This window comes from Saccostrea cucullata, unplaced genomic scaffold (assembly GCF_032062105.1).
Source record: "Saccostrea cucullata isolate Sc308-1 unplaced genomic scaffold, CSIRO_AGI_Scuc_v1 ctg15221, whole genome shotgun sequence".
NCBI lineage: Eukaryota > Metazoa > Mollusca > Bivalvia > Ostreida > Ostreidae > Saccostrea > Saccostrea cuccullata.
The window spans coordinates 1-13,477 of record NW_026918415.1 but is presented as its reverse complement, the minus strand read 5'-3'; the positions used below and the strand labels follow the sequence as shown (position 1 = coordinate 13,477).

General features: G+C 34.4%; 2 protein-coding genes across 2 annotated transcripts; one reads left to right on the top strand and one right to left on the bottom strand.

Moving 5' to 3' along the window:
- Window positions 1-230: 230 nt before the first annotated feature.
- LOC134264789 (uncharacterized) lies at window positions 231-4,948 on the bottom strand. The gene is made up of 3 exons (XM_062747075.1): window positions 4,922-4,948; window positions 1,329-2,655; window positions 231-796 (listed from the first exon to the last, which is right to left on the bottom strand). The coding sequence occupies exons 1-3, from the start codon at window positions 4,946-4,948 to the stop codon at window positions 231-233; spliced, it is 1,920 nt and encodes a 639-aa protein (XP_062603059.1).
- A 157-nt stretch (window positions 4,949-5,105) lies between these two features.
- Window positions 5,106-7,191, top strand: LOC134264781 (uncharacterized). The gene is made up of 3 exons (XM_062747067.1): window positions 5,106-5,110; window positions 5,320-6,721; window positions 7,108-7,191. The coding sequence occupies exons 1-3, from the start codon at window positions 5,106-5,108 to the stop codon at window positions 7,189-7,191; spliced, it is 1,491 nt and encodes a 496-aa protein (XP_062603051.1).
- The last annotated feature ends 6,286 nt before the right edge of the window (window positions 7,192-13,477 follow it).

The following is a 13,477-nucleotide window of genomic DNA, read 5'->3' as shown; positions in this document are numbered from 1 at the left end:
TAAAAATGGCTAAAACGTCGGAATCCTGTATTTTGACGTCAAAAACGTCACACATCAACCCCTGTGAGATCCTGTTGTATTAAACATATATTTTTTTTCTTTTGCATTAATTTTATTTTCAAATAATGTTTAACAATCAATAAATATTGTGTTATTTTGTCAGTTCAACAAAATTTTTGCTTTGGTTACATTTGTTACATTTTTATAGGAAAATTAATAGCCTAGGTACGCTATTCTTCAGTCTGGGATGGAGGGCATAATTCATCTTGACATCTTGGACGCACATATGGTCTGACCTTCTTATAAAGATACTTCACTCTTTCTCTGGACATTCCGAGGGGTGCAAGTTCCCTAGGAAAATTTCCTGGTATCTGCTGAAGTGCATCTGGTTTGAATATTTTGATTTTTTTCTCGGTCGAATCAGTATTTTCTTTTACAAATACAAATCCTGGAAAGTCTGCATGAAATCGGAACGAGTGGTATTTTGAAATACCAGGTAACGAGGTGAAGAAACGGCCCAAGAACTCTTTCCAGTCGTAGTATTTCCATGTAGAATCTGTTCCGTTGTCGTAGAGAATACCTTTGTTCGTTGTTGAAGACTGATCAAAAACTCCCTGAAGTTCATTCATACTGTCACAGTCGGTGCGACGAAACAACTTTTTTGCCCTTGCAAAACCTGCGTCAATCAGACATCGTGTATGTCCAACAACCTGCATTAGGTAAGTAATTTGATGGTGCAAACCAGTAATCACTCGCCATGCAAAGTACGCAATCAGGAACTTGTTCTTGTTTTGACCTGAAAATACAGGAACAATAATCTAGTAGAGAGTTTGCATTTTTCTTATCTTATGTAAGTGAAACGTATACGAAAAATTTCTTTTTATTCATACACACAAACATGATTCAAACCCAAACGAAAGTTAACAAATACTGCAAGTATACTGCTTAAAATTGTCGTTATCTAATTTCAATTTTACACACCCACAGGTTGCCTTCAAATAGACTCGATATGGCATAAATTTCTCATATGTCCCAACAATTAACATAAGCAATTTTATTTTCTTAAGGTGGAAATGTTTATAAAAATAAATGTGTTACTGCAGCAAAATAATATACAGTGTATTAGATTCTTTGTATTTAAAAACCTTACAACGCACCATTGAGACAATGTACTGTGACAGTGTAAAACAGCTTTCTTTCGCTTAGTAATATTTTGACATTTATTACACACAGGATTAAAAGCCTGATTATTACACACAATCATTACGATCACAAACACTGAGAGAGAGAGAGAGAGAGAGAGATAGAGAGAGGGGGAGAGAGAGTACCTGCACAATTATCGGCATGGATCAAACACTCTTTTTCTCCATATCCATAGTTGCCAAGGCCATGATGCACCAAGGAAATAACTGTATCGGGGCCATGCGAATGCGTCCCATCCAGTCCAAGTGTTTCGTTTTCCCCGATCAAATAGTTGTATTGCATAGGTTTGTCGTCAACACGAAACCCAAATATGTGTACTTTCTTCAAGGTAAGAAAATACAAGGGTCCCATTTGACGTGCATGATGAGGCAAAGCAACACTCTGGCTAAAATCGAATGTATAGTGCACTTTGGTGAAGTCAGAGGACAACGGTTGGTTGTGATGTTCCTGGCGATTGATACCTTTCAATTCTTCTAGCGATTCTTTAACCGAGTTTTTGTAGAGATTTCTTTCTTTCTGTGCTATATCGATGTGACTTTGAAATTTTGTTAAGGCCTCTAACTTCTCTTCTTCTGATCTTGCATCAAGTACTCTTTTCCTCAGTAATTCACATTGATGACATACATCAAAACGAGGACCGCATATTTTAATATGCGAACAACAGGAGTTCCATATATTTGTAAAAGTGTGGTATTCTACTTTCCTTATATCATCTGAATCACATGCCGACTTGTACTGGCCATGAATAGCTTTTTTTGTAGAATTACAAGGAAGAAATATGGGAGGCTCATCATCCCTACCTCTAGGGGCCGCAGGCTGAGGGAGGCCGTGTTCCTCGGCGTAACCCAGAATGAAATTTACCACTCTCTGTACGTCGTCAAAATTGACTGCATGCTTTGGCTTTCTTCCCTGATTTCCATGTCGTCTAGGGACGGCCCCATTTGCTGAATAATGTTTCAAGATATTCGAGAGACACTTTTTCCCCACATCAAACAAACACTGGAAAGTCGATCTACATATTTTCACATTTCGAAAACTATAGTGGTACGAATTTCGGGATCTTGATCCTTTTCGAGTAACAGAAGACCCGGTAATGCTAATAGAACCCATGATGTATAAATCCTTAACATCTTTTTCCATTTCTCTAACATTAAATACATGGTCAAGAATTACGGCATTCTCAAACTTTGAAAAGCAACGCTGGCCACATTTACAATTTCGTTCAATGTTATTCAGTTCTGAAGGCATGTCATTTTCATTTTCGCCATCTCTTTCACAGTCTGACGATTCATTTTCTGATTGAGAAAGAACAAAATTGCGTATTCTGTCTAATCTATTGGGATCAAAGGGTGTTTCATCCTGATCGCTTGTTAAATGATTTTCCTCAAAATCTGAGTGTGAATTGGCAACTGATTCCAACCCAAAGTGTGTATTGAAAAGATCATCTAGTTCCTAAAAATAACAAGACTATTAATCTTTGAATTCGACGAAATATAATACTTACTTTTTTATTGATTTAATTCAGTAATGAATTTACGACTATCCCTTTTAAAAATGCACTTCATGTTCCTTTAGTTTATAATTATTAAACGTTTTCGTCTTTTATAATTATAATAATAATAAAAAAACATAGAATTAAATATGAAGGATCTGCTTAAGTTGAATTTTCATTGTAGAATTTGCAAAAATTTTTGGGTTTTTTTTAATTAAAATTTTGTTTCAATTTCTACTCTTTTGGTCCTGTGTTCAAATATTTAAAATAGAGAAAGGAATATAGAGTACTTTTTTATTCGCATTAGCTATACAGATCTGTAGCTCTCCGAAAAAAAATATTATACTTTATCATACAATATAACATTGAAAGTCTATCAATATATTTTTTTCCGAAGAGCTACAGATCTGCAGCTATATTCGAATTTACTCTATTTTTTTAAAATTATTTTTATATTTGATTTTTTCGTAGACTTTTTTTTTTTATTTTTTTCGTAGACTTTATTTCGTCTGTCAGTCAATATTCTGAGTGTTATGTTAACTCTGTTGCTAAGCTCAGCGTAAACCGAGGGAAATTTAAACATCTATTGGACGTTTTTATTCTTGAAAATAGAAGTAACTATTATAGGAAAACACAGGGATTTATTTAAAGCAATTTGTTAACGTGAAATTGAGAATACTGTGTAAACTGTTATTGTGTGTAAAAAACTCAATATATAACATCTAATCAGAAAGTTGAAGTTCCGTAAGAATTAAAAAAAAAAAAAACACGCCGTATGTGAACAATCATTGTGCTGGTGACTTGTTTTATCTTCTTTTCTTGAATAATGTGGTATTAGACTAAGAGTTATTTATAAGTAAATTCCTTGTAGTGATTTAAACATCACTTGAAAAACTACAGTCATTTTACCAGTAACGAATATTTGCCAGTATCGAATATTTTTTTTTATTTAAATATTCTAGAAAATCATAGTGACGGGTTGTTAAAACCTTACTAGGTTAAAGCAATAAAAGGATGCATATTCTACCACTGTGTTGTGTTTTTGTAATATTTGCATGATTATTTTTCACAGTATTTACAGTTTGAACCGATGACCTAGATTTTAACACGCGCAAGTGCAAGTCTAAGAAAACGAAAGTGTGTCGAAAAATGCGTCTAAATAAAAATTTCGGTATGTTGTCGACCCAGATTGAGTATGTAATCAATATTTAGGATAAATACAATAAGATAGAATATTAAATTCAAAGAAAATTTACTTTTGAATAAAATTTAACATCTAAACTTACCACGTGTTGTTTTCTTAGTTACGAATCACGAATTTTGGAAGAACGAAAAATGCCGTTTTACGGGATGCAAAAACAAAAAAAGCTGACAGGAGTGAAAATACTATCAAAACGATTTATAAGCAACCATATTCCATGAAAATTATGACTCAGAGACGATTGAATTAATTGTAAGAACGTATGTCACTAAAAGTTTCTCATAAAATGCAACATTTTTCATATTGTTTAGTTTTAGAAAAATAATCATTTGAATCAACAAGTAATGCTTATAAACTTTATGTAGAATTTTCTTGAAGGTATATTTCTACAATTATTTCCAACAACCGATTTCATTTATTATGTCTGCAACATTATAGGGCACCTGATTCGATACTGAAAAATTGATTCGAAACTAGGAAAAAAGGGGGTGTTATTTTTGACAGCTCTGTTCCTGTACCGTTTATATTTTTGAAATTTTTGTACTACTTATTTGTAGAGCTTAGAAATACAAATTAAACAACAACTAAGAAAATTTGGAAATTCAAAGATATGGGTTGCATTTAATACGTAACTAGAAACCGATTCGTTACTGGTAAAATGACTGTACACACTGAAAAAAAAATACACGCGCACACTTCAGAAATAATAAACGCATTTTTCGGACCGAGAAAAATCACACTCTTGTATTCATATGCTCATCTTGAATCAATTTAATTATTTTTTTTTCAATTCACTTCTGATTTAATCTTATATATTTATTTCCTTGGTATTTACCTTGTAATATCTGGTATCTATAGCGAGGTACAATATGAAAATATCCGATATCTTAACTACAGGCAATCCATGTTTTGACAGCTGTACTTTAATTAAGATCTACAGCGTCGGTAGGTTACATAATCGGTCTTCTTGCTTGATGTCTAAATAAATATTGTACATGCGTAAAATTGATATCAAAAATATATACCTGAAATTCAGAATTCACTTCATCCATATTCACATGATGGTGGTGACTACTATTATCAATTGATGACTTTCATGTTCATTAGCGTATGTAATGTATTTTCTCTTTAAAATTGGAGCGTCTTTGAAAATGCAGACGTCGCGCAATATTCTGACGTTCATGACGTTTATGACGTTTTCTGTGCATTATGACGTTATGTCATAAGACCCCTTTTCTCATACACTGGCTCATATGTATTTCAGGATGTCAGCACCACGTGACTTTCCCTGTGTACTATGCAACAAAAGAACCAAATCCAGGGACAGACGTTTTCTCACTAGTGACAGAAATAGAAATTTAAGAAAATATATAAAGAACTTCTTAATTGAAATAATAAAACAAAATGATGTTTTGTGTGGAAGATGCAGGCGAGTATACTACAGGAATAAAGAACAAAAGAGCAAGCACCCAGAGATTCCAGCTCCTGCTCCTAGTGTTTCATCACCAAAGAACATATCTTTGCCTCTACAGTCTATTGGAGGAAGTCATTCCTGTTGCCTTGTGTGTAAACGGCGAGGACCTAAACTGATTGTAGTCTCGGAGACAGTTCGATTTAACTTTTTTGTCCATTATAATTCTCTAATACCACCAGGATCAAGATGTTGTCCAGTCCACATTGACAGTGATTCTTTTACAGAGGAGGCTTCAAATCACATGAATAACTTCAGAAAGCAAACAGACGTCAACAGAAGTGATATTATGCATCTACTACAGAAAATCAGGGAAAACTTAGTGCAAACTGGCAATGAGAGAATAAACTTTGACAGATCAATGAGTGATTCTGATGTAAGGAATTTGACAGGACTGGATAAAGTGTCATTTCAAAATCTGCTTTCTTATTTAACTGTAGTTCGTGACACACCAGTTAGAAGCAAAAGAACATGCTTAGGATTTTTTCTCACAAAAATGAAAACTGGAATGTCTAACAAGCTTTTATCAACCATATTCAATATTTCAAAGGATTCTATAAGACGAGCCATATCATCAGTCAGAAAAAACTTGAGACAGACATTTGTTCCTTCTAACATTGGTTTCCATCATGTCACACGAGAACAAGTTATCCAAGACCATACCCGTCCGTTAGCCCAAACTCTTTTTGGAGAGCACTGTTTGCCAGCAATTCTTGTCATAGATGGTACCTACCTTTACATACAGAAAAGCAACCAGTTCTCCTTTCAGAGGAGGTCATATAGTCTACATAAACACAGACCTCTAATAGAAGCCATGGTTTTTGTTACAACTACAGGGTATTTTGTGCGTGTAATGGGTCCCTATTTGGCTGACAATAGTAACAATGATGCAAAAATCATGCAGCATATCTTTGCTACTGACTCAGAAGAAATACGACAATGGATGCAGGACGGAGATGTCTTCATAGTGGATCGTGGTTTTCGCGATTCCATTACTACATTGGATGACATTGGAATCAGAACAGAAATGCCTTCATTTTTAGAAAAAGGCCAAAAGCAATTATCTACAGAAAACAGCAACACATCTCGTCTCGTTACAAAAATACGCTGGGTCGTAGAATCAGCAAATAGCAGGATAAAATCATGGAAATACTTTGAAAAAGTTATTCCAAACACGCAAATTCCATTCATTGCTGATTATATACAAATTATATGTGGACTGTGCAATAAGTACTTGCCACCCTTGAGCAGTGGTTCACAAGAAGAAGATGAAGCTGTTGGCTGCAAGATGTTGCACTTGGCAAAAGAAAGCAATGTTCTGAAGACACGAGTTGAAAATGAGGGACTGGATAAAGTACTTCAAAATCCTGGCAGAAAATTGACAGTGCTGATGTTTTATTCCCAAAACTGACAGAGGAAGATGTACGTGCACTTACTATTGGCATATATCAAGTGAATTTAGCTAAATCATACACAGCTGAACATCTAAATGAAGACTCAGAATTTGAAGTCTTGGTTTACGTTTATGATCCACATCTTCTATGTGCGAAATTGAAAAGCCGACATATCAGTTCAAAAGCATATCATCTTTGGATTGCCCATGATGAAGCCACAGTGAGATCCTGGTACTGCAAATGCAAAACAGGATCCCGAGTTGTTGGTATGTGTGCACATGTAACATCGGTAGTATGGTATCTTGGTTATGCCAGACATGCATCTAAACCATTCTGTTGTGTGAAGGATTGGACACAGTACCTAAAGGATGCTAAGAACTTATCTGAACCTGAAACTTCAGATGAAAGTGATGAGAATGTTGAAGAATGACATGTATATGAATTATTCTCGTATTGCATTACATTAGTCTACATGTACATTGGTCATGTATCATAATATTTGTATGTTTTATATGTATTATTAATTATCCAGAGTAGGGAACGTATATACTTATACAAATAATTTGCCAAAAATTTGAGCAGTCATTGCCATTTTTTAAACTCATGTTGTGGTCATGACAATTATTAGACATTCATTTTAATAAAGAAAAAACATAATCTTTTGAGCAAATTTATAAATAGGCATATATTTTTATCAAATTCTCATTTTCAATGAATGTGAATAATTTGATGATCATTTAATATGGAATAAATTGTGTGTGTCTATATATAAGAAATCTTTTTTCATGTTTCTGATTTTTTTTAAGGTAATAAGTATTATGCTTTTAATTTCTTTCAAAATGGACTAATTTGGAAAGTTTGATGCCATTTTTAAAAATAGAAATACACGGCATATTATCAGAAAAACAAGATGTGTCTGTGAAATACTAAGCGCCCGGCGACAACCAATTTTAAAAACATATTTTTAGCATGAAACTCACAGTCAAGGTCACAAAGTCATTCATCTTGGTATCATTTGAAAGATCTTGATTAGTGAAGTATGCATACCAAATATGAAGTCTTTATCTTCCATGGTTCAAAAGTTATGGTGAAGATTCAAAAGAGCTATTTTTAGCATATAAAACAGTCAAGGTCACAAGGTCATTGACCTTGGTGTCCTGTGAAAGGGCTTCATTAGTGAAGTATGCCTGCCAAATATTAAATCTCTATCTTTTATCGTTCAAAAGTAATGGCAAAGGTTAAAGTTTGCCGTCAAAAAAGCTATTTTTAGCTTATAGGTCACAGTCAAGGTCACAAGGTCATTGACCTTGGTGTCATTAGAAAGAGCTTCATTGATGGGCTGGGCATACCAAATATGAAGTCTCAACCATTCATGGTTCAAAAGTTATGGCTAAGGTTAAAGTTTGCAGGGTGTGTTAACTGAAAAATGTGAATGTTTTTATAATTATCACTTAGTGACGGTCTTTAGTTAATGCTTTAATTTTCTCCTTAAATTGACTTTCTCGAACAATTTGATGCTATTTTTGGAAAAAAGATATCCACAGCATATAATCAAAAAATATAATTTATTTTTGAGATGGGGCCGATTTTGGCCCTTGGAGCCTGGACCTCTTTAGACCTACCCTTACAGAAAAAGCTAATAGAAACTTATGAGTGTTTTATAATTCACTTATAAGCAACTTATAAGTCACTTATAAATTTTGGAATTTACTTATAAGTGTACTATATATTTTAGAATTTAGTTAGAATTCTTATGGATTTTATATGTAAATGATCTGAGCTGCTTGACCTATAAGTGATTTATAAGCCAGTATTAGCCACATGCTTGATGTATGTATAGTCACTTATAAGTAAATATAAGTGACTTATAAGTCAAGCATTAACTCTTCATACTTTATCAAGTATTAGTCAACTATAATTCACTTATAAGTGAAGTACAACACTACCTGTAACAAGATCTAGCTTAGAACAGAACTTCCAACCATGCAGGGGTTGCATGATATGTTCAAAGCTATTTTGTACATATTGACTTGTATCTGCACTTTAAATAAAATAATCAAGTAAAAATTTTATGAGACAAGAGGCCCATGGGCCTTATAGGTCACCTGAGCATTATGCAACAACTTTCCAGTGATTGAATTTGATTCATGTTTTAAGCCAGATGCTATGGCATTCACAATTTTGAAAGAGGCACCATTGATCATCATAACAATACACTTAGCAGTTGCTTAGTTTGTTTACTTAATACCCATAGGCAGGGTAGGGGAACAAAAAATGCATTTCAAGTAATAAGTAATAGTCAGCATGATCAGTAATGCCCCAATCACACATGAACCCTTGACCCTAAGGCCTAGATCCACACATTGCACAATTTTTTGAAAAGGCACACTTGCTTTTCAAAAATATTCGATTAATACCAAGGAGCATATTTCGAACAATTCATCCAGTTTCAGTATATAAGTACAGCCACCCTCCTATATGGTACCCCTGACCCTGGGGCCTTGAAATTCACAATTCTGGAAAAATTAGGACCCTTGCTCATCATAACTACATAGGTAGTTCATCTGCTTAATACCAAGGAGCAGATAAGAAAACTTTCAAAGATTCAATGTATTTTCACTATATAAACTATAGAGCCCTGCCCTAACACCACAACCCCTGACCCTCGGGCCATAAAATTCACAATTTTGGTAGAGGCACTCTTGCTTATCATAAGTATGCTCTTATTTAATTTATTTAATACCTAGGAGTAGAGAAGAAGATTTTCAAAGAATTCATGTATTTTCACTTTATAATCTACAGACCCCCCCCCCCTTACACCAGAACCCCTGGCCCCGGGGCCATAAGATTCACAATTTTGGTAGAGGCACTCTTGCTCATCATGATCATTGCTCATCATGACTATGTACTTAGTTAGTTTATTTAATACCCAGGCGCAGAGAAGAAGATTTTCAAAGAATTCAAGTATTTTCACTATATAATCTATAGAGCCCCCCACCCCCCCCCCCCTACACCAGAACCGCTGAACTTAGGGCCATAAAAATCACAACTTTGGTAGAGGCACTCTTGATCATCATAACTATGCACTTAGTTAGTTTATTTAATACCCAGGAACAGAGAAGAAGATTTTTAAAGAATTCATGTAATTTCACTATATAATCTATAGAGCCCCCCCCCTCCTTTCACCAGAACCCCTGACCCAGGGGCCATAAAATTCATAATTTTGGTAGAGGCACTCATGCTCATCATACCTATGTACTAAGTAGGTTTATAAGTTGCTAATAAGTGGCTAATAAGTGGATTACAAGAGGCCCAAGGGCCTTGAATCACTCTTTTGATAAATTGTACAATCTATCACTTTTATTTGAAGCCTCTTACTCTAAGTATCCTAAGATGCAGGAACTGACAAAGTTTAATGATCCTTTGCCAGTTAGGACTGGAGATATTTCAGTATAGCTATAAAATACCATAAGTAGAACATGGTGACCTACTTTTTGATTTGAAACTTTCTGAGGACTCAAGATGCAATAATTGACAAAGAAATGGTTCTAAGCCAATAAGTACCTTAAATAATAAAGTAGGTCACTGTGATCTTCCTATGGTTGACATTCCCCGAGGACCAAAGATGCATCAACTATCACAGTTTGATGATTCTACGCCAATAAGTACCAGAGATACTTAAATAAAGCAATAAAATGTCAAAAATAGGTCATCATGACTTACTTTTTGATCGACATTTTCAAAGGACCCAAGATGCATCAACTGACAATGTTTGATGATTCAAAGCCAATCACTATCTGAGATAATAAAAAGTAGATCACTTTGACCTTGTTTTTGGTCGACATTCTCCAAAAATCCAATTGCATCAACTGAAAAAGTTTGATGATTCTAAGCCAAAAAGTACCTAAGATACTGAAATATAGCCATAAATTGTCAAAACTAGGTCACAGTGACCTATTTTTTGTCAACATTCTTCTTAAATCCAAGTTGGATCAACTGACAAAGTTTTATGATTATAAGCCAAAATAACCTGAATATACTTAAATATGGCCATACCATGTCAAAAGTAGGTCACCATGACCTACTTTTTGATTGACAAACTCCAAAAAACCAAGATCCTTTAACTGACAACATTTGACAATTCTAGGCCAATAAGTACCAAGGATTAGTAAATATAGCCATAAAATTCAAAACTAGGTCACAGTGACCTACTTTTTGGTTGATATGTTCTGAAAACCCAAGTTGCTTCAACTGAAAAAGTTTGATGATTCTAAGCCAAAAAGTACCTGAGATACTGAAATAAAGCCATAAAATGTCAAAACAAGGTCACAGAGATCTATTTTTGGCCGACATTCTCCTAAAACCCAAGTTGTATCAATTGACAAAGTTTGATCATTATAAGCCAGAATACACATAAAATACTGAAATATAGCCATAAAATGTCAAAAGTAGGTCACTGTTGACCTTCTTTTTCGTCAACATTTTCGACATCCAAGATGCATATACTGACAAAGTTTGATGATCGTACGTCTGAAACAATTCAAAATATGAAGCAATTTGAAAACAAATGCCTGCAAAATTCAAAAAGTAGGTCACAGTGACCTTCTTTTTCATAAATATGTTTTAAGGCCCCAAGATGCATCAACTTACAAGATTTGGTGAAGCTAAACCTCTCAGTATCTAAAATAATGGGATTTAATGTTTTTAAAAAGATAAGTCATAAAATTTAAACAAAAACAGGTCACAGTGACCTACTTTTAAGTTGAATTTGTTTAAGGAGCCAAGATGCATCAATTGACAAAGTTTGATGATCATAAGCCTTAAAATGTCCAAAATATGCCTCCAAATCAATTTGAAAACAAAAGCCCGTAAAATTTAAAAAGTAGGTCACAGTGACCTATTTTTGTGTTATCATGATGTAAAGTCCTTAGATGCATCAACTTAAAAGATTTGATGATCATAGTGTTTATAGTAAGCAAAATATAAACGTTTTTATTAAGTGTAATTTTGGTTAACTTTGACGTGACCTTGAGACCACGCCCTTTGCCCCAGGGTCATGCCTTGAACAATTTTTAATCTTCAACATATCCCGAACCTTGTTTGCAAGTTTGGTGAAAAATCTACCTGGTGGTTCTGGAGAAGAAGTTTTTTTTAGCAACCAGTACTTTTGATTCTATTTTCCTGATTATCTCCCTTGTTTTAGGGTCCTAACCCTTGTTTTAGTATAAATGGTAGCCCCTGGGCCAAGAATACCCTGTAACAAATTTGACAACGATTGGCCAATGGGGTTAACGCACACAGCACACCACACGACGCACAAATGGCCATAGCACTAGCTCTTTGAGCCTTTGGCTCGAAAGAGCTAATAAAACACATATAAGTTTCCATTAGTTTTTTCTGTAAGGGTTATTTTTATGCTCCCGGATCGATAGATCCTGGGCATAATTTTTTTTTGTCCTGTCTGTTTGTCTGTTTATCTGCTTATCTGTTTGTCTTTCTGTCTGTTGTCATTTTTAACATTCGTCATAACTTTTGAACAATAAGAGATAGAGACTTCATATTAAATATGCATACTCCACTAATAGAGACCTTCCAAATGACATCAAGGTCAATGAATTTGTGACCTTGACTGTGACCTATATGCTAGAAATAACTTTTTACACTGTTTGTCATAACTTTTTGAACCATAGGAGATAGGGACCTCATATTTGGTATGCATAGACCACCGATACAGTCGTTTCAAACAACGGCAAGGTCAATGATCTCGTGACCTTGACTGTGACCTATATGCTAAGAATAGCTTTTTACACTTTTTAGCATAACGTTTGAACCATAGGAGATAGGGACTTCATATTTAGTATGCATACTCCACTAAAAGAGTCCTTTCATCTGAAATCAAGGTCAATGACCTTGTGACCTTGATTGTGACCCATATGCTAAAAATAGCCTTTTCCACTGTTTGTCATAACTTTTGAACCATTGGAGATAAGGACTTCATAAATAGTATGCATACTCCAATGATTAAGTTCTTTCAAATGACAGCATGGTCAATGACTTTGTGACCTTGACTTTGACCTATATGCTAAAAAAAGCTTTTTACACTTTTTGTCATAACTTTTGAACCATAGGAGATAAGGACTTCATATTAGGTATGCATACTCCACCTATAAAGTCCTTTCAAAGACGGCAAGGTCAATGATCTTGTGACCTTCACTGTGACCTCTATGCTAAAAATAGCTCTTTACACTTTTTGCCATAACCTTTGAACCATAGGAGATAGGGACTTCATAATTAGTATGCATAATCCACATATTAAGTTCTTTCAAATGACACCATGGTCAATGACCTTGTGACCTTGACTATGAGCAATATGCTAAAAATAGATTTTTTGAACTTTGTTGCCGCCGGGCGCATAATGTTTTACAAACACATCTTGTTTCATACTAATTTTTGTGCACACGATTTCTTAAAAACTCCTGGGTGGATTTAAATGAAAATTACAGAAATAAAATATTCTTATCAGGAGTTATTTTATCCGAGAGATTTATTTTTTTTGGAAAATCGCTTCTGGTTCTAGTTTCGGACCATTTCCTGAATTTAAAATGACGTTTTGTCCTCAGATATTCTCAAAAACCTGTAAACGATATCAATGTGAAATTTTCTGGGATTATAGATCATGATAAGTACTATCCAGGAATCACTCATGGGAGTTGAAC

Excerpts from the sequence above, each read along its gene's own strand:
- LOC134264789 (XM_062747075.1), bottom strand. The coding sequence starts at position 4,948 with ATGGATGAAGTGAATTCTGAATTTCAG. Across the intron at positions 2,656-4,921 it reads AAGTGAATTCTGAATTTCAG|GAACTAGATGATCTTTTCAA; the intron begins GTATATATTTTT and ends TGTTATTTTTAG. Across the intron at positions 797-1,328 it reads CCATGCCGATAATTGTGCAG|GTCAAAACAAGAACAAGTTC; the intron begins GTACTCTCTCTC and ends CTGTATTTTCAG.
- LOC134264781 (XM_062747067.1), top strand. Across the intron at positions 6,722-7,107 it reads AAAATGAGGGACTGGATAAA|GATTGGACACAGTACCTAAA; the intron begins GTACTTCAAAAT and ends TGTTGTGTGAAG.